The sequence below is a fragment of the Sorex fumeus genome, unplaced genomic scaffold, assembly GCF_029834395.1.
Source record: "Sorex fumeus unplaced genomic scaffold, SorFum_2.1 ptg000044l, whole genome shotgun sequence".
In the NCBI taxonomy this organism is placed as follows: domain Eukaryota; kingdom Metazoa; phylum Chordata; class Mammalia; order Eulipotyphla; family Soricidae; genus Sorex; species Sorex fumeus.
Genome location: NW_026606101.1, coordinates 46,488,667 through 46,513,048, shown reverse-complemented (window position 1 = coordinate 46,513,048; position 24,382 = coordinate 46,488,667). Strand labels below are relative to the sequence as shown.

General features: G+C 43.7%; 1 protein-coding gene across 6 annotated transcripts in view; it reads right to left on the bottom strand.

Moving 5' to 3' along the window:
* The window catches only part of FXR1 (FMR1 autosomal homolog 1), a 78,309-nt gene extending 54,193 nt beyond the window's left edge, over positions 1-24,116 (bottom strand). For all 6 annotated transcript variants that reach the window (XM_056121407.1, XM_056121408.1, XM_056121409.1 and 3 more), the window contains exons 1-2: positions 24,013-24,116; positions 1,360-1,412 (exon numbers count right to left, since the gene is read on the bottom strand). In XM_056121407.1, the coding sequence (XP_055977382.1) occupies positions 1,360-1,412; positions 24,013-24,063 (104 nt within the window). In that variant the 5' untranslated portion in view covers positions 24,064-24,116. The remainder of the gene's footprint in view (positions 1-1,359; positions 1,413-24,012) is intronic.
* Positions 24,117-24,382: the final 266 nt, after the last annotated feature.

Genomic DNA, 24,382 nt, shown 5'->3' with positions numbered 1-24,382 from the left:
GTACTATGTGTTTTTTAAGTTAACTTTATTTCAAAGTTAACTCATTTATCTTTCTCAAAAAAATATATCTTTCAAGTATTTTCTCAGTAGTTTGTTGAAATAAAACAAAATTTTGAATGACTTCAACAAAGTTTATAATTAACATTGCTGATAATAACAATGGTACCCTCTAAACTACTTAATGCTAAGGGAAAATATATATACACATATATTTGCAAAAGAATTTGCAGCATAAGCTAAATTCATAATGACTGGAAATGTCACATCTATACCATTGCCAAATGTACGGCTATAGGATTAGCTTATTTCTAACATTATTTTTAAGTATATAAACTGTCAAAAGGAACAACTTTATACACCAAAATTTCCAAGATGCACAATTCCTCCACCGCATGCTTGTTCATCTAGATACAAATAAATTCTCATTTTGAGTTTACAAAAAGATTTTTATTTTTTCACGTAAATTTTTTTCCAACAGTTAAAACACCGTAATTGAAATCTAGGAAAGGTAGTTTTTAATCTTTGTAGCAAATATACATGTACAAGCTATTCTGCTACTGCTTGACTTTTGTATAAAGCTGAACTGCCAAAATTTCTTTCCTATCCTTGAGCGCTAATAGATCATATAGCTTGGGTGCTATTCCACAGTTACATTCCTGCTCCTTTAAGTACCATCTACCAATGCTAGGCAAAACAGCAGGACACAATAATAGCTTCAAGGAGCTGCTTCCTTTCACCATTACTGTCTAAACAGCAGCACTGTCTGAACTGCTGAAAGAAATCACCTCAATTCTGGCTTCCTCATAAAACAGCTTTGGGGGCAGTTATTTTTCCAGGCTGTTTCTAAAGCAACTTAAACATAAACTGAAACTGTTCTTTTCCGACCTTCAATCAAATAATGTTAAATTACAACCAACCCTTCCTAACCAAGCCCAGATTATTTTTCACACATTTAAAACATTACCGAGCCCTTACAGTATCAAGTTAATTTTAGTTTCTATTAATACCAATAAAAAAAACCTAGCATTCTTTTTGCCAGAATACACTGGGAGGCCTACAAGATCAATTCTAACATTCTGGATTTTTAAAAATTAGGCGTATTTCAATCTCATTTACACCAGCCATTTTTACAAAACTTACTTACTGATTCATGTTCACAATAAATTTTGTCAAAGGTCAGAAAAAAAGTGATGAGTAAAAGTCGTGTGCAGAAAATTAGACTAAGAGGTTACCAAAAAAAAAAATCCCAAGACTCCCCAAATGCAAATTCAAATCCATTGACAGTAGAAACATTGAAAGCAACAGTTCAACATCACCCATCTTTAAAATTAAGAGCACTATCAATAAAAAGCTACTTACTTGTTTTCAAAAACAACTGTTAGGGAGTCTTCATGAACATCTTTAATAAATCCCTACAAAACACAATTTTTAAAGCATGTCAATAATTCAATTAAATGTTACATTAAGTTTAAAAAGCTTTATTATATGTATTTTTTAAAAGGCAATAATGGAGAATTAACTCAAAAGAATTAGGTAAACCTGAATTAAATTACATCTCCATCATTTATGAGCTTGGGAGTTACTTAACCAAATAACCCCAGTTTTCACATAATATAATTTACTTCAATAATAGGAGAAATAAATGTACAGGATCAGAACATCATAGTAAGTGGATACTGAAACTGGGAAGAGCAATATTTAATATTGTGTCTTCAAGCTCTAAAGTCAAGCTACCTAAGTTCATATCACAGCCTGTCATTTATATAGTCTTCAGCAGTCTGCACCTAACAATTACAGTATAGCACTTCACACAATCAGAAAATTCAAGTGAAATAATGTTTACCACAAAGAATTTTGTACTAATTCTTCCCAAACACTTTCAATTATAGTTAGTTACATAGGGAGGCTGGAGAGAGACAGTGGGCAGAGCACGCTTGCCTTGCATGATGCCAACCCAGGTTCAATCTGCAGCATCCCATATGGTCCTCCAAGCACCACCTGGAGTGACCTCTGAGCACAGAGCCAGGAGTAAGCACTGAGTACCACTGGTGTGGCTCCAATACAATTATATAGTCCAATTTTGGTAAGCAATATAGCATTTTAAAAACTAACGTTATCATCAATGTACCATTTTTCATACCAGCTTCCTGTCCTGGGTTCAATCCCCCGATAGCACTGTCAGTCCTCTAAGCACCACACTGAGCAATACCCAACTCCCCAGCACCATCATCAGATGTGGTGACCAAAAGTCTACACTAAGAGAGATGGCCCAAAGGGCTAGAAAGACGTGGCATGCAGAGGCCCCAAGACTGATGTTCGGCAAAGCATGGTCCCTTGCGGGTGCAGCTGGGTGGTCCTAATGTCCCCAAGTATCACTAACCCCAAAGCACATCACCAGTGGTAACACTGAACCATGTGACCTGTGCATCCAGACTCATTATAAGATTCACCCCCAACCCCTTTAAGTAGTACTATTTAATGCCTCCCACCCTCCTGCATACTACAAAAAAGGCTAGTGAGCAATTTACTTCAGAACCCTCTTGGAAATACAGGTTGTCAATAAAATGGCCAAGGACTGGATGGTTTAATAAACTGACACAGGCCCTGGTTCAATCCCCTCTGCCAGGAGCCCTGAGCACAGAGCTGGAAAAAAAATACCTAAACACTGATGGATGTGGCTCAAAAATAACAATAAACATCGATCAATTCCTACACTTTAAATTTTAAATTAGTCATTATAGTCTTTAATACAGTGAATTAATATTGGACACATTCAAGAAAAAAGAAAATGACCTAGATTTAAAGTAACTGTTGCATAAATGTTCTATCATGATATAATCATGGGCAAACTTCTTGATATATATAAGTGAATTAATGTTAAATAATTTTATATTAGATTACTGTTCATCAAAACTGCATAGTTCCCCACACACTTTAAAATATGCTAGGAAATTAGTACACAGTTCATTAAAACATCTTTGGCACATGGAAAAAATAAAACTGCAAACACCAAAAATAATCTTTGGAATCAGGGATAGCTCTAGGTAGTAGAGCGTATGCTTTCTGTGTGGGTGCCCCAGATTCAAGAGCTGGCACTCTTATGGTCACCCCCAAGTACCCAGGCACAGGAATAAGTGGTCCAAAAGTAAAGCAATCAACAAAAATCTAACACATTATCAAACAATTCCAAACTATGCACCAAAAACTGAATATATTTTCAGTGCCTAGTTAAAATAACACAGCAGTGAATACATCTAATTTGAATCACTGTTCCTCCCCAAATGTTTACTGAAATAATCTTGAAAGAATTTTAAGACACAGGGACATAAATCAAAGGATTGGAGCACATGTTTTGCATGATTAAGGCCAGGTTCAAACCCTAAAACCATGTGGTCCCCCAAAGCACTGCCAGGAGCAACCCCCAAGCACACCGCCAGGTGTAACTCCTATGAGAAAAAAAAAAAAAATTAAGGCATAAACTCACAAGCATAAAAAGAAAATAGTCTAGTAAAACTTGGAAAATTTACAAAGCAGATAAAGAGTAATAAAAATCAACTAAGGTGCTTGTTTAGATACTATTCTAAGCAAATTAAGAAAATGGAAGCAACATAGCAGTGGGGAAAAAAAATAGCACAGCGGTAGGGCGTTCACCTTACAAGCGGCCAACATGGCCGACCCGAGTTCGATACCTCCGCCCCTCTCGGAGAGCCCGGCAAGCTACTGAGAGTATTCGATATGCCAGACACAGTAACAACAAAGTCTCCAATGGAGACGTTACTGGGCCCGCTCGAGCAAATCGACGATCAACGGGAGGGCCTTTACCTTTACCACCCTACATTTTCCCAAAAGTCTTGTGAGAGTTTAACAAATGGGCCTGAAAACAAAACCATCATTTTAACACGCAGGGTCACCAACAAAAGAATAAGTATCTCGCCTGCCCGGCAGAGCCAGGCAAGCCACCCGTGGCATATTCGATATGCCAACAACAGTAACAAGTCTCACAATGGAGACGTTACTGGTGCCCCCTCGAGCAAATCGATGAATGAACAATGGGAGGACAGTGCCACAGTGCTATTAATCCTATAGTGTCTCTTGGTACCCACCCACCATTGTAGTATTTTGTAATTTGATCCCAATCTCTTTCCAAGAGTCTATGTCTATGCAGTAGAACAATTTACTCTATTTGGCATAAGCAAAGGCTGTGAATCAGGATATACCTTTCTTCCTCTGCCTTGAATATCTGGGGGTGGGGGCCAGAACAATAATACAGCAGGGAGGACATTTGCCTGATCTCTAACACCCTATATTGTCCCCAAAGTGCCACCAGGAGTAATTCCTGAGTGCGGTGAGTGCAGAGCCAGGAGTAACCCCTGAGCATCGCTGGGTGTGACCCAAAAAAAGCAAGGAGAAGGAAATGGAATTGGGGGACATTACAGTCCTCTTTCTTCTCTAACAGCTAAACATTAAGAGATGCAATTCCATTGCAAGCTTTGATTATCTAGCTACATGATGACTTCCTGGCCAGTTTCTTTATTTCTGGTAGTTCATTGGGACATCCACTCTCAGCCATCATATTTATCAGCACTTTCATAGCTAAGTTACAAGCATATCTATACTCCACACTTGCCATTTAAGTCGTACTTCAGAAACTGAGTACTCCCACGTTTATAAATATTAGAGTACAATATATCTTGCCATTAGTCTTATGTTCAATTTTAACATTTTCTAATCTTTCGCGTGTAAACACCTTGCAGTCTGCAGAGTTCCTCAAAATAAACTTTCTTATTTCATTATAATGAAATGGCTTATAAACTGAAGAGTTCAAATCTAGAAAGAAATCCTACTCTTCATTTTAATTCCCATTTTTCTAACTAAAAACCAGTGCCTGTGGCCAGAAATCTAGTACTTGGCCATAAAGGTTGTGTCTTTGTGCCCACCCTGCACCTGCCCAGCATGGCTAGGTCAGTAGCCCTAGAGGGCCCCCAAGCACCACCGAGCATGGCACCCCAGAATCTGACCAACATATATCCCCAAATACCTCAGTCCAGTTGAGATTCTGAGCACCATGTAGGTCCCACCCAACTTTTTCAAAATTGAAAATCAGGCTTATACCTCTCCTTCCTCCATCCCAACTTTACATGCTGCTTACAAACTAAGAAAAAACAGCCTTCACACTTATGTGTGAATATATTTTACATATATTATATATACATATATATAAATACGTGTGTGTGTGTGTGTGTGTGTGTAAGTTTGGGGAATCCAGTTGTGCTCTGGAGCTATTCCTGACTCTGCTCAAGAAAGGTCTTTGGCAGTGCTTTGGGGGACCACATGTGGGCCTGGAGATTCAAAAGGTCTGCAGGATACAAGGAAAACATCTTAACCTCAAACTCTCCAGGGACACCTGACCTTAAACTAATATCCTTTAAACACGAAATCCAATTACAGACTTTGACCCTGAGTGGCTTATTTTGGCTTTATTTTTTACAAGTGGCTACACCGCACTCCGCAGAGCTCAAGGGCCCAGGATTACTCCTTCGACTCAGAGCCCAAACTGCTCAAGCAAACAGTTCTACTCTTGTTGCTCAAGATTTGAGCGCGGGCGGCAGCAGGGTAGACAACAAGCATGTAGTACAAGGATCTCAGGGCCTTGCACTTGAGCTATGTCTCTGGCCACCTTAAAGTGTACTTGAACTACAGGGCTAAAACACAACAGACACCTTACTAAACATATTCTCCACCCCAAACCCTAGTCTAGGGAGACTTGTTACTATTTTGGGGGAGCTTGCCAGGCTCTGCCATGCGGGCAGGATACTCTCGGTAGCTTACCAGGCTCTCCGAGAGGGGCAGAGGAATGGAACCCGGGTCAGCTGCACGCAAGGCAAACACCCTACCCACTGTGCTATCATTCCAGCCCATTCTATGTACGTTCTATGTACTCAAGAACAAAAATGGTAAGGTTTAGTCTTGGCCAAAACCTTTTGTTCAGGGTCCCCAATAACACTCACATCTGCTATAAGTTCTATTTGGAAAGCGAGAGTGCTCTTTATTCATAATTGTCCTCCTTGCATTGGAGTCTAATTATTGGAGATTTTTATGTCTTCCTTTTTACATTCCCTATTAAATATTAAAACTTATTTTAGGGCCAGAGCGACAGTACAAGAAGTAAGGCACTTGGTACACCTCCCCCCACACCCCCCCCCCACTCCTAAAACCCCACCGCCACCCCCTTAAAAGACAGAACTCAGTAGCTCCTTTTACAAGGAAGGATATTAGGAAAAACAGACAGAGACCTTATTTTAAAGCGACCACAATCAGGGACAGAGAGTAGATAGTACAGAGATTAGAGCACTGCCTTGCATGCAGGACACCACAGAGTCCCCCAGTACCACCAACAGGCTGTGCGCAGGCAGGTGTATCACAGAGACTCCCCCACCTGCCACCAAGACAAATAAAGCTACAACTATCACGTTGAAGATAGTAAGTTCCTGGAGCTCATGCTTTCCGTTCAGGAGACCCAGGTTTGATCTCTGGTCCTCTTAAGTCCCTGAGTATAGCCAGTATAAAATGAAATAAAATAAAAACAAAAAATACAAAAAACCTGTGAGATGATTTGACAAAGATTCCAAAGTAGGTATAAATAATTTAGGAAATCACACATGGAGGAATGAAATGTAAAATGGTACTGAGACCTTTGACTATTACAGGGGGAAATGAACATGAATGTTTTCTAGAAGTTCAAACTTTTTAAGATTAATAAAGACTCCAGAAGGAAATATGAAAAACTGGAGTAAGTTAGGGTGCCTTAACTTAGAACCAAATCAACCCAGGGGCCAGAGTATGTGCTGAACAAGCTGGAACAAAGGATGCCAAAGGCCTTGGGTCAATCCCCAGCACAATGAGAATCCGATGAACTGGGCCAAGTTTGGCAAAAAAATACCCTAAGTCACAAAGTATGATAAAGTTATACCACCTAAGACTGAGATGATAGGTAAACAATATCATATGGGGGGAAAAAAGGTGAAACACCACAAAATAGGTCGATTTCCAATGCATATTTCTCATCTAAGTTCCTAAAATCAAGCTGAACAAGTTGGTAAGATACAATAAACATGGGATGAGCAATACAAAGAAAATGCAACAATTTTAACATTTAAAATCTAAGTTATAGTGATGTTCCCATTTCTTTTGACTTTCAAGTTTTTCCTTCAATTACCACCTCCTAGAAAAAAACTAGGCTGGAGCTGATAGGGCATTTGCCTTCCAAGTGGCCAAGTCAGGTAAAATCCGAGCACCTCATGTGGTCCTCTGAACCTGCCAGGATAATTCCTAAGTACAGAGTCATGAGGAACCCCTGAGCACTGCCAGGTGTGGCCCCCAGAAAACCAAGGTGCAAAAACCAGCTATTTTGAACTCATCCTTTTAAAGTTATACTATAGCTGAAAAAAATATATGTTCTCAAGCAGGTGGAGGCTAAGTCATGGGAAGAGGGAACCCTTCATATTCAGCAAAAAGAAACATCAACGTATTTCAGGAATTCGAAGATTTGAGTTAGCGGTTTTTAAAAAAGAAAAAAAAATACTAGAACGAATGGACTGAGGGCCCTGGCTGTGGAAAAGGATTAGGATTTTACATTAACACCTAAGGATTAGGATTTTACATTTTACACGTCACCTTCTAATGACAAGGGCCACCAAGCGGATGAAATGGAGACACTCTGGTCTTAGGGCAGGCAAGTGTGGGGCCATCTGGGAGCGCAGGCAGACGGCCTCTCCCCCCTGCCCTCTCCCCCCACCACGACCACCATACTGCTAGAAGCCCCAGCAGCCTCCAGCTTATAAGCAATCCAACCTCACACTTCATGAGTAATGGCGAAAGAGATGTCAAGCCCATGAAACTCCCAGGTACACTGGTTTTCAGGCTGAAAACTCCTGAGGCCCTCTTAGGATGGAATGGACAAGTACTTGCCCTGCCAAAGCCCTCAGAGACACATCCACACCCCACAGCCTCCACCACATAAACGGCCCAGCTTCACAACTCATCTCAAAAGATGTTAAGGCAAAGATTCAGACCAGAGTACATGGCCACATGTGCAACTGCTCAAAACCTCCAAAGTCCACAATACTGGCATTGCAATAGGAGCACAACACATCAGATGGGAAAGTAGCATAGGAGCCTACTAAACTCAGTAAGTGAAACAGTAGCACAGAAAGCTTCAGGAGCAACAAGCAGCTCAGTAAATCCTCAAGGACTTTTAACATCACCATTATGAGACACAACTTCACTACTTTTCTCTTACTGAAGTATTTTAATAACTCATTAGCCACTTAGTTGTTACAAGCAATATAAAAAAATTATTCTGTGCCAAGTGGACAGGCTTGGGTAACCTGGGTGGGAAATCAGGGACAACAGTGGAGAGGTCACACTGGTAGCGGGATTGGTGTTGGAACACTGAATGCCTGAAACAACTATATTACGAACAACTTTGGAAACCATGGTTTTTTAATAGGTTGGTGGTGGTTGTTGTTTTTTAGGAACTGCTAAGAATCAGACACATATAGTGGGTAAAACACTTAACAGATCTGGGGTCCAATCCCTGGAAACTCTATTTGGCCTCCCGGGCACCACCAGGAATGATCCCTTGAGTGCAGAGTCAGGGGTAAAAAGCCCTAAGGCACAACTCAGTATGATGCAAAAACAAAGTTAAAGAAGAAACCCCCCATATCCCTCATTTTAGGGAAAGGAAGTTAAAACCATACACATCTACTACGAAACACCAAATTTAAGTCCATAAGACATTATAGATAACTTAAAATCTCATCTTTTGTCTGGGGCTCTTTTCATTAAATCATTACCAATTAGATCAGTGTGCTTTTTGCTATCTCACTGTTTTTGTTTGTTTTGGGGTCCATGCACAGCAATACTCAGGGTGGACTCCTGGCTGTGGTTCAGAAAGCAAACCAGGTCAGTTGCAACCCGTTACTCTTCTTTAGCCCCTACTTCAGTATTTAATAGTAAATAATTCCATCTGGTACTAATTTGAGCAGGACTCTTTCTTAAAGTCTACTGATAGATCTAAAACGAAAAAATCAAAATTAATCACAAAAAGTAAAGTAAAGTAAAGTAAAGGCCCTCCCGTTGATCGTCGATTTGCTCGAGCGGGCCCAGTAACGTCTCCATTGGAGACTTTGTTGTTACTGTGTCTGGCATATCGAATACTCTTGGTAGCTTGCCGGGCTCTCCGAGAGGGGCGAAAGGGAGTAAAGTAAAGTAAAGGCCCTCCCGTTGATCGTCGATTTTGCTCGAGCGGGCCCAGTAACGTCTCCATTGGAGACTTTGTTGTTACTGTGTCTGGCATATCGAATACTCTCGGTAGCTTGCCGGGCTCTCCGAGAGGGGCGGAGGAATCGAACTCGGGTTGGCCATGTTGGCTGCTTGTAAGGTGAACGCCCTACCCGCTGTGCTATTTCTTACGCAAAACATGTGAAAAAAAAAGTGGTTCAAAGGATATGAGTACATGCATTGCAAGTGGGAGCCCTGTTCAATCATCAGCAACAGTGCACTGTCAAGCAGTGATCCTAAGGAACCAGCCAGTAGCACCCACCCGGTATGGCCCCAAAACCAAAGTGATTAGTTACCAGCCAGAGGCTTTGCTTGGGTGTGACTTAGAAGTACTACAGCTGGGGCTGGAGCGATAGCACAGCAGGTAGGCCTTTTGCCTTGCAAGCACGCGACCCAGGTTCGATTCCCAGCATCCCATATGGTCCCCCAAGCACTGCCAGGAGTTAATTCCTGAGTGCAGAGCCAGGAGTAACCCCTGAGCATCTCCAGGTAAAACCCCAAAAAAATGCAAAAAAAAAAAAAAAAAGGCAATCAGAAAACTACCAGATACCAGATGGCTTCAATCCTCAATTCCCAAAACTTTTGAATTCAAGGCCAGGGAAACAGGGTGAAGTGTTTAATTCCAACATAGGATGTACAGATTAAAACCCCAGAACCACCTGGTTCCCCCCCTCCACCGGAGTACTGAGCCAGAAGGAGCCCAAACACCCACTGGTTGTGAACCCTTCAAAAAAAGCAAGTCCGTTTAAATACCCTACATTTAAACCCTAAAACCTCAACTCCTAAAGATCAAAATTCTTAAGAGTGTACTATGAATAGCTGGAGTAAAAGGCCAGCAAGAAAAGGTTCAGCATTCTAAATGAAGATTCAGTTTTAATGACTCAAGTAGTAAAAGCCAAAAATCTACCCGGAATAAAAAAGCTAGTTCACATTTATTCTCTTAACTAAGCAAAGAGAATGAAGTTCTGGCTGGAGTGATAGCACAGCGGGTTGGGCGTTCGCCTTACAAGCGGCCAACATGGCCGACCCGAGTTCGATTCCTCTGCCCCTCTCGGAGAGCCCGGCAAGCTACCGAGAGTATTTGATATGCCAGATACAGTAACAACAAAGTCTCCAATGGAGACATTACTGGGCCCGCTCGAGCAAATCGACGATCAACGGGAGGGCCATATATATATATATATATATATATATATATTCCTTCCTTCAAAGTTTGATCAAGAATTCTCATATACAAGTCAAAAGTTTAGTACTGAAATTTTTCTTTTGAAAATTTCTCTGGCTCACTAGCATAAAAATTTAAAAGTTTCCATTTTCCCTTTTACCTGGCACAAAAGATAAAAATAACTTTATCTCTATGCCTTTTTTCTAAGATGCCAGAGACCTGGGTTTAATGCCTGGAATGATGTGGTCCCTCTAGCACCCTCTGGTGCAGCCCCAAAACAAACAAAAACTGCAACTAATAAAAATCTGTACTTCTAGAAGCAAAATGATTAAATAAAATCTACATAAAGCCACTGAACTCATTTATTAAGTACTGCTTTCCTTAGGAAGAGTGAACTTCATTTCCCCCCAATTACATCAGTTAAAGTTTAGTGCTGTGGATAAAACTAATTAGGAAAACCAAGCTTATGTTAACTTTTTCCAGTTAACTGACAAAATTTTAGGGAATAACTGTCACCCTTTAACAAATTATTAAGTTATTCATTCTCTGATCCCAATCAATTTTCCCAGCTCCCCCAATTCCAATGATTTAGCATTCCTGAAATCAGGAAGCTTTTTATTTTTTATTATTATTTTTTTAATGTAGGAGTACTGCCATTTTTTCAGTCACTGCTTAGCTGAAAGAATTGGGCATGAACTCAACCTTACTTTTTTTTTTTCATTTATTATAATTTTATTTATTGAATCACTGTGAGAGCAGTTACAAAGCTTTGGGTTTAAGTCTCAGTCATACAACGAAACACCCGATCCCTCACCAGTGCCCATTCTCCCCCCAAAAAAACCCCAGTATACCGCCACCCCACACCCTCCCCCTACCTGTGAGGCAGATGATTTCCACATTACTGTCTCTATTTTGATTACATTCAATATTTTTACACCAGACCCACCATTATTATTTGGGATTTTACCCCAACACTCCGATCTGCTGAAAAGGCAACAGTAGACAATTTGTTTTCTATTGCTGGTTATGATTAACATATGATGTCGAGGGCTGGAGCGATAGCACAGCGGTAGGGTCTTTAGCCTTGCACGCAGCCAGCCCAGCCTAGCCCAGCAGGGTTCGATTCTACTGAGAGTATCTTGCCCGCGTGTCAATGCCTGGCAAGCTACCATGACATTCAATATGCCAAACACAGTAACAAGTAGTCTCAAAATGGAGACGTTACTGGGCCCACTCGAGCAAATCGGGAGGACAGGTGTTTGTTTTTGTTTTGTTTTGTTGCGTGGCTACAGTAGTGGCCAGGCAATTTTGAAATTCCGAAATTTTAACACTTAAATCTGGACGGATTTCTGCCAAGACCTGCTTGTTTGCGGGATTTGTTCCTGAGTCTCTTGGATCATGGCCATTAAGCAGCTTGATCAGGAGTCAGAGAGGCCATTCGTGGGTGACGACTCAGGGTCTCGTTCGGATGAGGAGGAAAGGGCCGGCTCTACCCCCATCCCATGAGGCCCCGTGTGTCTCAACACTGAGGGCCCAAACCTGACTGTCCAATGGCCTCTGGAAGATGACAGCCACCGGGCCGTCAGGGGGAACAGGCCAAGCTATGAAACTTATTCCCACCTGGGGTGGCCCAGCGCCGATAACCTACTGCAGGGACAGGACACATTTCTGCCAAAAGCCGTTGGGTTTTGAGATTTATTTCTGAGTCTCAGGGATCATGGCCATTAAGCAGTTCGATCAGGAACCAGAGGGACCATGCCTCCAATTATACAGCTGAGCCCAAGGTGGGTGTGTGTTGTGAGTGTGTCTCCGATACCTAACTTTTGGGCATTTACTTTCTTGGTAAACTTTGCCCCAAGTTTTTGGGGTCTGGCCAAATCACAGCAGCAATTTGGGGGTATCTGGAAGTCTGAAGGCGCCATCAGGCTGCTGATGCACTCATCTCACAGGTACAGATTGACCTGCTGGTGGCACCATACCCCAGTCAGGAAGCTTTTTACAACTATCGTACAGTAGATACATCTATAAGGAGCCATATACGAGTCACATGGCAGTCAGGATGTAAATGTCACGTACATGTTCAAACAAGGTTTGCTTACAATGTTCTCTAGCCCTCTGACAATTCCCTCAGCTAATCAATGAAAGGCCATTTTAGGACTGATTGAAGTTTCTTATCAGAAGGTTTTGTTGACAGTAATAAAAATCAAAAAAGCACCATCATCAAGTTTGCAGAATGGCTGAAAAATCTTTGAAGAAAATCCTGGATATAATATAGGGGAGCTCTTTTAAACTGTGTGTGCACCCCGGCAGTGAGGAAGATGAAATGTGAGCAAAAACAATCTAAATATTAAGATGTTTCAGCCAACGTATTTGGCTTATATTTCCCCTTTTACGTAGACAAGAGTCAAGAAGTCAAACTTCCAGTATGATACAAGTGCCACAGGATAACATTTATTCCTTAGTGCCCCTTAGAAGTATACTTTTAACACAATAAATAAAACTGTATGGAAGATATAAACATGGAAGAACTACTTAGTCCCTGGATTCTAAACCCAACTTCCAACTATCTATTCTTTACATTCTCTCTCACAAGCTCTCGCTCTGCTCTCGCTCTCCTCTCTCACTCTCTCCCTCGTCCTCCTCTCCCCTCCCTCCCCCTTTTTTGGCATACAGTGACAGTGACAGTCTGCACTACAGGTACTGAAAGGTTGCGGTAATTGTCTCCAAGCACTCAGTTCTTGTCCAGAGTGATCATTTCCAACTATCATTGTCATACTGGTCCCTTATCTATCCTAACTGCCCCACCACCACTTGTGGTAAGCTTCTAACCATGGACCAGTCCTCCTGGCCCTTTCAAACTCACTTTTGTAGATTAATCAACATATGAACAGTCAGAATGAGCTATTGACTTGTGCTTTAGCATCCTACACGTCTGTTTAACAAGATCAAAAGAAAGAAAATCAAAGTCATCAAACATTAAAATTCTTAAAAAAAAAAAAAACACAAGTAATACAAGTAATCAGCAAGCCATTTGTTTTGTCAATAAATTTCTCTCCTGAGGGAAATGCCCTGCCACAGAGGCAGGGTGGGATTGGGGCTGCGGGGTGGGAGGAATACTGGGATCCGTGGTGGTGGGAAATGCGCACTGGTGGAGGGATGGGTGTTTGATCATTGTATAATTGAAACCCAAGCACAAAAATGTGTAAGTCTGCAACTGTACCTCATGATGTCTCACTATTAAAAAAAATTAATTAATAAAAAAATGGACATTATCTGGAAATCTCAAAATTTACTACAATCATCAATTATCTTTATTTGGCAAAGATAAAGCAGTAACAGTAAGATGCGTATTAGCACCAACTGTGATGGGAAATTTTAATTCTAAAATTCTATTAAAATCAGTCTGGTAACCAGAACTCAACTGCCATGATGCTCAAGGCCACTATCCACAAGCTTGGATGAGCTTCACCCATAAAGAAACCAGCAGAGGAACCCAGGTATGTGGGACCTGTAACTGAGCTCTCCAAGCCCACTCAGATCGGGACTGGGCCTTCTTCCCCCAACTCCCCAGTTTTCCAGTAACTTGGCTGTCCATACCCACAAACTGCCCCCGGTGCCATGTAAACTCATCAGTGGCCAAGATTCAGAGACAATAAACTAAAGCTCCCGGAAGAAAGTGACCCAGAATGGTTTCTTATACTCTGACCCACTTACATATCAAAAGTAGCACACCCTTGTTTGGTTTTATCATGCTTGCTTGTATTCTCTTATATACCTACCGGCATAAATGGCAGAGAATGAAATACAACAACCTTCACACACTTCCCTCTTATTGTGGTGGGAAAGTGCTCGGTGATGGGATTGGTGTTTGAATATTATCTGTAATGAACTATTGTGAACTACTTTATGAAAATAAAATATATAAAAATTCAAAAAGAATAAATTTCTCTCCAAACACTTCTCTTCAATTTCAATAATCTCAAAGAGATTATAGTTATTTGGTCTACTACCCTTTTTTAGGGCTGGAGCGATAGCACAGCAGTAGGGCGTTTGCCTTGCTCGCAGCCAACATGGCCGACCCGAGTTCGATTCCTCTGCCCCTCTCGGAGAGTCCGGCAAGGGAAAGCCTGGCAAGCTACCCGTGACGTATTCGATATGACAAACACAGTAACAACAAGTCTCATGATGGAGACGTTACTGGGCCCACTAGAGCAAATCAATGAACAATGGGAGGACTGTGACCCTTTTTCAGGGGGAATAATACTGAGCACCCACAAAATCTTAAATGAGCAGAAAGTGCCCCCAATTTGTAGCCCGAAACTACCATCCTCCAAAATATTTTCAGCACTCCTCACGGACAATACCACCCACCCTGTGAAACAATGATCCTGATTCTCCTTAGCTATATGCAATGCTTGGAAAAGAACAGTGTTTGGAGGTCAGGGACAGGGCTCAGTGTGAAGTACACAACGCCCAGCACCACAACAAGAAAGGTGCATTTTGGGGGCTAGAGAGCACAGTAGGGAAGGCGCTTGCTTGTCTTGCAGGCACCGCCAGCATCCCGGACAGTCCCCAAAGTACAGTTTTAATTACTGAGTGCAGAACCAGGAGAACCCCTGAGCATAACTTGGCATGTCCCAAAAAAAACAAAACAACAAAAAAAGTGCATTTCTGTCTGTGATTTAAATGACCAACTCTATTATGTTAAAAAAAGACTAACTTTTAGGGGGTGCCAAGTTTAGCCAGTTCTCTCAGCAACTTACAAGTTTTTCAAAAATTACAAACTAACAGATGCTAAGCTTCTTAAAGTACTTCCAGGTACTCAAAGGTTACTTCCAAGTGCTTAGTTACTCCACTTTCCAAAAATACCTAACTCTTCCTAGAGCCTTCACCTTAACTTAAAGAATAAAAGAAAATGAACATTTTGTTCCTGTCTACACAGTTAACAAATAAGGAGGAACTGGGGGGGCGGGGGATTCCTAAAGACAGGAAAGTACAGTAGTGTCACAGCTAGAAGTGGTCTAGGATCCACTCATTACTGCACAGAACACAAGACAAAACAGGACCAGAGCAGTAGGTAAGGGAAATAAAATTCCTGACTTTATTTGTCCAAAAGTCATACTGTTGCCCGCGTGGAATTTGCGCGGAACTTCTGAGTGTTCCCCAAGCATCTCACAAAACACTTTTCGTGTGGGGTCATAGCTGGTGGTGCTCTGGAGACCATGTGGTGTCGGAGATCCAACAGGCTCTACTGCATGCAAAGCATGTGCGCTAGTTCTTTGACTGATCTCCCCGCCACCACAGACTTGGGAACAATTCTCAAGTGACTCTAGGTTCTGTCTACATAAGCGGAAATCATCTCTTCTGCAAGCTAAACAAACACAACCTCAATCCACTCTAACCCCAGAAGTGAAGGAACTTTGGCTGATGGGACAAAATATCTGATTAGCCCAACAAACCTGCCCCACCCCCCTCCTCCCAAAAAAACTCTTTCCAACAGAACTATTGTAGGTTGGAAGATGCTGGCATGACTGCCTATATTTTAAAAGGTCTGATGTAGTAATATAAATAAATAAATATATATGGTACTATGTAATCTAGAGCTGTTGAGGTATTATAAGGGTTATGCCTTGCATGTGGTAAACTCCAGTTTCATCCCCTGAACAGCATATGGTCCCTGGAGTACAGCTGGGTGATACACACCCCCAAAAAAGGGAAAAGAGAAGAAAAAAAGAAAAGACATGAGGATTGTCACGATTTCATAGGAATATCATTTGTAAATAGCATAAATAGCTCTTTGGCAAATATATCCCAACAGTTCTTGAAATAGCTTTTTGGCTAAGTATGCCCAGTATGTGATATCTAACAGTTCTTGAGTGTTAATGACTTACTGGTTTCAATTGTTCATCCACAACTATTATGATTTTCCTACTCCAAAAAAGGTCTTATTCCTATTACTCTCTCTGTATGCATAGGATACTGAATATCTCAACTTAAACAGCATCAATACGTAACACCTAAAAAAGTTAAGCTCCAGTTTTAAAAACATAGTTTTTGTGTGTGAGGTTATACCAAGACTACACATCATCTCGAGAGTCTCCAGAAACCAAGACTTCAATTCATCCATTAGTTCAACAATTACGTCCAAAGTACTAGCAGGCAGAAGATACACATCAAGTCACCAAAAAAATAAATAAATAAAAAGACATGAAAACAACTGAAGAACTGTAAAAGCAAAACAATGACAGAAAGAAACTTTACTCCGATCAGTCAAAAACAAGCAAAGCGGAGAGACAGGAACCTGAAAGATGAGATTCCTGGTCCTGAAGAAATCTTGATGGGGAAACCATGTTCCTTTGCCAGCAGTAACCATAAATGTCATCGGGGTGGAAAATCCCTCTCATCCTCAACAAAAAGCCAGGCAACAACTGCTGTGGCTACAGGAGTCGGGCACTGCACCTGCCCTGTCTGTGGGGCCCTGCCGGGTCCCCAGCACCATTAAAAACAAAAGTGCTACAGAACAGAGTATCAAAGGTAACTTACTATTTTAAATTTGCCATGGCTTTCACCGTCTTTAACGAAAGGACAAATAGGCTATGACCTTATTTGTAAGAGTACCATACATGTAAAAATACACGTTCTAATCAAGAAAACTTAGTTTGCATTACCTAATTTTGCTTTACGCCATCGAGTCCTTAATATGACGATTTGGTCTCAAAAACAGAGCCATCTATCTGAGCAGAGAGACCAGCTGAACTCAGCGGGCTGGCACTCGCCTTGCATGAGGGTCGATCCAGGTTCAATCCCTGACATCCTAGACGGTCATTTGAGCACCACCTGGAGTAATTTCTGAGTGCAAAGCCAGGAATAAACCCCCGAGCACCATGCGAGTGACACAAAAAAAACAAAAAAGAACACAGACCCATCACAATTTCTTACTACTACCTAAACATCCACCAAAATCCTGTAATTTATATAGTTTTTTTTTGATACTGAGAAATACTAAGTGGCAGAGCCACAGAGAGACCCCTAAGATGCAAAGCACATGCTTTTTATACAGGAGACCCAGGTTCACACCATAGCACCACGGGCCCCAAGAACATCAACCACCACCAGGAACAAATCTCCCCCACCCCACAAGCTAGGAGAAGCAAGCATGCGCACACACAGTCTGAAAAACGTGTGAAACGCAAGGATAGCTGAAAGGGCTAGAGCACATGCTCAGCAGCAAGAGACTCATTCCATGTAACTGCATGGTCCCAAGTGTCTCCAGGGGGACCCTTCAGCTCCAAACTGGTAGTAGCCCCTGAGCACCCCTGGGTGTGGTGCAAAAAAATTTTAACGATGTGCAAGTACCCAGCCAGGAAGTGTAGGAATATGTGTGTGAGCACCAATGAGATCTTCAGTGAGCATCGCATCACCATACCCTACATGTGCACAACTGCATGGTTAAAAAAGTGCAAGTGCCAATAAGTACAATCTGACAGAAGGATCACTCCCCATCCCCCCCACACACACACACCCAGCAAACACTTCTACAATCTTCATGCAGACTAAAACAAAGAGAAAGAGAGAGGAAATAAGGAGGAAAAGGAAGACAACACCAAGATCTTTAGAACTAGCTAATAAAATTAGGGCTTTCAATCACAAAATAAATGTTGCTATCACGCCTTAATACACAAAAAGCTAGTTTGAAGCTAAGGATGTTGTGGCTAGGTGGGCAGAGTAATACCTCACATGCAAGGCCTGAGGTTCAGTCCCCTGGGAGACTGACTGCAACATAGAGTGGTGATACAAAATTCATTCTTGAATTTTCAGTAAATTGTGTTGACTGAAAACAAAAGCTCAGTAGTCTAAGACTTCTTTAGAAGAACCTCTCATGCTGAGCTAACTCAAGTGTGAAGCCCTAGAATTAAATCTAATTAAGCTGCAACATCATTTTGGACACATTACTTAATCATTATCATCAGCTTCCTAATAGATAAGATGGAAATAAATGCACCTCATGAAGTTGAGAGAAAAAAATCAGAAAATGCATGAGCAATTTTAATAGGATGTCTATAAGTAATAGGCACTCACACTATTATCTGAACCGGAGGCATAAACATCTGATAAAATATACAGGAGCATAAATTGAAATATAGCACAAAAAGTATTTTCTTTACGTAGATAAAGCCAAGTCCTGAATACATCTTTAGATAACTAAAGATGTATTTTTTATTTAATATTATGTTTACTATTATTTAATAGTATGGTTTTTTATTTAATATTACAGTATTTAAACTGAATGTTTTAACAACTATATGGCCTTTTCTGTTAGATTAAACCCTAGCTCTTTTATATTTTTATTAAAAAATTCTTTAAAATACGTACTCTTTAAAATATGTAGACTATTATCCTTAATATCTGAAACTTTTAACATTGACCCATATTAAGGCCACCATCTTCTCAATTTGTTTTCCACAAATAAAATTCTAGAGCTTGCTGAACATAATCTCTGCATGCCCCTCCAGAAGTCAACACACAGCAGTGGCAGGTGTGTGACAGAAACAAAAACTACAATATTCTATACTAACTTTGAAAAGCCAATACATGCTCAAAACAAAATTCCTTTACTGTAACTTCCTTTGTGATAACCCACTGCATAATTTAAGTGTTCTCAAATTCCCTTTAAGCTGAGTACTAAGTACTTTGAAATTTGTTCTGTAGTTAGATTAACAACTAATTCTCTTGAAAGACCTGAAATTTCTCTCCGTTATCTTAAAGACTACACATTTCCTTGGAACATCGTGTAAACTTTCCTCAATACCAGTGTCTCAACCTTTTACTGACCACCCTGGCCCTATCTAATCCTATTTCCTTCATTTGGCCCCACCTTTACCTGTGGCTCCCATGAAATAGCCTAGGGTCCCCAATTGAGAAATGATGCTCTACATGACTAGAAATTGAGTGATTTACTTCCAACTTCTATTTAAAATCATATATACCCACATCTATGGAAGCTGCAATACTATTACAGAGCTTAACATATTATCGATTTTTTAAATATTTTCATTATTTCAGATGGGCACAGCAGGGCTTTCCTTCTGTTTGACTGGGGAGGGATTAAATGAAAATGTTCTGGGACTTCTGTCAAAATGTAAAATCACCTTTCTTTCTTTCTTTCTTTCTTAGCACCTAAAAAGGCATCTGAGGTCTGGAAAGATATCTAAAGAGTGCAGAACGGACTAACAGCGCACATGGAATACTATGCAGCAGTCAGGAAAAAATGAAGTCATGAAGTTTGTCTATAAATGGATGGACGTGGAGAGTCTCATGCTGAGTGAAATGAGTCAGAAGGAGAGGGACAGATACAGAAGGACTGCATTCATTTGTGCTACATAAAAAAATCTATATATGGTAGAAGACTTATCTATGGCCAGTGAAAACAGGAGTTAGGAGGACTGGTCAATGGTTGGGATCTACCACAAGTGTGTATGGGGTGGAAGGTAGGTAAGATACAAAGACCAGTAAGACAACACTAGCTGGGAATGATCTCGATGGACAAGATCTTGGTAACCTTTCAGTATCCATACGGTAAGCCACATGCCCAAAAGGAGGGAGGGAGAAAGGGAGTGGGGGGAGGGGAGGGAAGGGGGGGGACAGGCAGGGGGGTGGGGCGGTGAAGGGAGGGAACCTGGGGACACTGGTACTGGGAAATGTATGGTGGTGGAGGAATGGGTGTTGGAATACTGTATCACCAAAACCCAATCACAAAAAGCTCTGTAAAGGTACAGCTCACAGTAATTCAATTTAAAAATTTTTTTAAAAAAAGTAAAATAAATAAAAATAATGAATGAATAGACTGAGTGCATACTTTGCACAAAGACGGCCAAGATCTGATCCCAGGCACCACTGGTCTCCTGAACACTTGGCCAGAAGTCACCTTTCACCTCCACAATGTGGCCTAAAAACCAACCAAAAGGGGGATGACAGAGGGGAACACTAGTATAAATTAAGCTCATACACAAGGTAGAAGAGCTCATAAGAGCAAAATTTTACATAAAACTCTATTCCCTTACCAACTGTTTAATAACATTTAACAATACCACTATTTAGGTATTTTTAATGATGCAGAACATATTTAGAAAATTATCACTAGTTTTAAAAATCCTAATTTTAAGTTAAATCTTCAGCTTTTTACTGATTACAATTACTTTATAGAGTAAAACGCATGGTTTCAATCGAAACGTTAATTGGGATTAGAACATTGGGTAACTTGATAAATAACCCAACTACCAAGCCCAAAACTGAAATCCTTCTATGAAAAACACGTGTAGTCAAATGTATGCCTATGTAGAGGAGATAAGGAAAGAATCACGGGTGCCTTAAAACAGATCAGTAAAAGAAAAAAAAAAAGTCAGCAACTGTCCAAAGTGTTTTTACTAAATCATAAATCATCTTTATTCTTTAAAAACTTGCTTAAAATTGGGCTCGAGAAATAGTAAGGCACTTGCTTTGTATGCAGGGGACTTGGATTCAATCTCCAGTATCCCCGTATGGTTACCCAAGCACCAAGAGTGAGCCCCTGAGCACCACCAGGTATGGATCTAAACCAAAACTTACTTAAAATCAAGCTGCTGCTCCACTAAATGAAAAGTGACCCTGCCCACTCTACACTATGATTCTACATACGGGACGCCCAAGAGAAGGCTTAACTCTAGCAGGGCAGAAAACAAACCGTGGGACTTAGGAGACGACTAGAAGAGGCACGAGAGAAATCCAGGGAATAGTGGACCTCTTTCAGTGTGTTGGTTATAAACTGTTCACAGCTGTCAACATTCCTACAATGTCGCGTGATTTCACTATATGGAAATTACTGGTGGAGCAATGGGTGTTTGATCATTGTGATTGTCACCCAAACATAAAAGCATGCAACTATCTCACGATAAAGGTAAAGGTAAAGGCCCTCCCGTTGATCGTCGATTTGCTCGAGCGGGCCCAGTAACGTCTCCATTGGAGACTTTGTTGTTACTGTGTCTGGCATATCGAATACTCTCGGTAGCTTGCCGGGCTCGAGCAAATCGCCGATCTCACGATGATTCAATAAAATAAATAAATAAATAAATAAATAAATGAACTGTTAGTGCAGAAAGCCAAACTTTTTTCCAAGTGGGCAGTTTTAAATATTTTAAAAAAAAAATAGATAGTCGGAGTAATCGGTGAAAGTTCTGACGTGCAGGCTGAATGAGTAGGGCAGATTTCCCCAACACCAGGGCACGAGGCCGCTGGGATGGGGCCCAAACCTCTTGGGTGTGACATACACAGTGAAGACCACTGAGACTCCCAGTTCCTTGTCTTACATAAAGCAGAACCTGGAAGATTCATTCAGAGATCCACTGCGAAGTCTCGAGTTCGAGGGCAAATCCAGGGCTCTTCCTACCTCCTGTTCAAGCTTCTTTCTGTGGACCATAATTTCTACAAAATGCATATACAAATGCATTACAGCAGGATCTGAAGTTTCAAAGGCTCAAGTGCAGTTCTCTTAGGAGACAAAGCTAAGGGCCTTCCCTACCCTCATTATAGGAAGGCATCAGTTTTGCTAGATAAAAAACACAAAGAGGGTAAAAGCTGAAATAAAATCGGTCGACAGATTGGAGGACGGCTAGGAAACCAATGCTTCCAGAGTTCCAAAAAGAGGAACATCTCTTTGCTCCTTATCGTGCACCCACCCACAATGAGAAACCAGAGCCTAAAGCAGAAGCTACCAAATGATCTTGAGGCCCTGAGAGATTATTTTCAAGCAAGGCACCCGCAATAAGACACACTAGACTAAAAGAAATGGCATTCCCTCCAGTATCTACATGTCAGCAATGTCAGTGGGGGGAAAAAATGACTATCTTCATTACACACGAAAATCTTAAACGGTTGGGGGGGGGGGGGGGGCGCTGGTGCAAGTAAACCAGGTTGTGGGTAAGTCAAAGATCGGCTCCTGTGCGTTTATGCCACAAGAGCCACCCGCACTCGCTCCCCACCAGGCCTGTGACAGGGGCCGAAGTCAATAAAATAGCCCGATTCCACTCGGGCCCTTCCCCTTGGGCAGTCTTCAAAGCTGCACTCCCACCTGCAACTTGCCGGGGAATTAAGGGGCAGTTGCCACCGTGCTCTAGATTTTCCTTCCACGCTGGCCACCTGGGTGCAAGCACCGTCAAGTGGGAGAAGTTCAGCCAGACCCTTTTCGACGCCAGACGGCCCGGGCTCCCCGCAGTGCAATTCGAGCCACGCAACCGTCCCACCAAGTCGATGCCGGGCGTTTCGAGCCCACGCTGCAAATGCCAACCCAGCAGCAGCTCCGGCCGCGGACGTAAAAGTCCCCCTGGGGGACAGAGGGGGTCCGCTGGGGTGAAACCCAAGTCGGTCCTAGCGGCCACCAGCCTCGCGGGACTGGGAGGCTGGCTCAGCGCGGCTGAGTGACAGGCGACAGCTGGGGCGCTCCGCTGCGCTCTAGCCGTAGCCGCGTGCCACGCTTCGGGGAGGGCAGAGGGGAAGGGGTCGCGGCCGGAGGAGCCCGGCTGCGCGGGTCTCGTCGCTGTCCCCTGCAACACCCGACCCCCTCGCTCCCGGCCCCGGGACCCCCGTAGTAACGGGGCTCCCTCTTCGCGGACCGAGCTGGTCGAAACTCGCGGGCCGGGGGGCGGGAAGCCCACGCGCCCCCGCAACCCCGGGCAACTCGCACCCGAGACACCAATCTCCTGCCCCCCGCCCGCCCGCCCCCCGGGCGCAGCCCCCGCTTCCGAGGGTCCCCCAAACGCCCCCTCCTCTCCTCCTTTTCCCCCTCCCGGAAACCAGAGGGGGGCTCCAGGCGCCGCCCCGGTTCCCCAGGCCGCAGAATCCTCATCAGCCCGCCGCTCCTCCCAAGATTTTGGGTTTTTCTCGTCCTTTTTTTGTTTGTTTGTTTATTGGGGGGAGGGGGTTGTGTCGTTCTCCTTCTCCCCCTCCCCCCGCTCTCCCTCCTCGACCCGAACCCACCGTCCCCGCCGCCGCTTCCCTTTTCAGACAACTCAAGTGGACGAGCCCCCCCCCACGAGGGTGGATTCCTGGGATTCCGCGGGCGGGGACGGGGGTCGCGCCGCGGGGCGGGGGGCGGGGGGCGGCCCCCCGAGACCCCCCCCTCCCCGCCGCTCGGGCCTGCTCCGCCCCGCCCGCCCGCGACCGAGGCCCCTCCGGGGGGCGCCGCCGGCCGCGACCCACGGGCCGTGGCCAGGCCCCACGGAGCCCGGGCGCCCCCGAGACCGTTAAACCGCGGTCCTCCGGACCCACGGACTCACGGACCGACGGACGGACGGACAGGGGGGCGCCGCCGGGACGCCGCCGCCGTCGCCGCCGCCGCGCTCGGCCCGGGGTCCCGCGGCCGGGCCCCTCCGGGGGCTCCCCGGTCCTCCCCGCGGCGCGGCGGCCCACCCGCCCGCCCCCCAAGCGCGATCCCGGCCCCGGCGGCCCCGCCGGCGCGGCCCGGCGCTCGGTACCTTGTAGAAAGCCCCGTTGGAGCCGCGAACCTCCACCGTCAGCTCCGCCATGTTGGAACCGCAAAGGCCGCCGGGAAGAGGTTCTAGAAACTTTCCGCGCGGGGGGGGGGGGGGGGAAGAGGCGGGCAGGGGGCGGGGCGTCGGAGAGGCGGGGGAGGGAGGGGCGGGGACAAAGGGGGCGGGGACCGCGGGGGCGGGGACTGCGCTCGCCCCGCCCCTCCCCGCCCCGCGTCGCTGCCCCGGGCTCCTCTGGCCGCGCCGCCGCCCCGAGCTTGTCTCCCGCCCGGGCGGCCCCGGGCTCCGCGCTCGGCTCCCCGCGCTCGGCTCCGCCCCCCGTCGCCCCCAGCCGCCCGCGCCCCGGGCGCCCCCC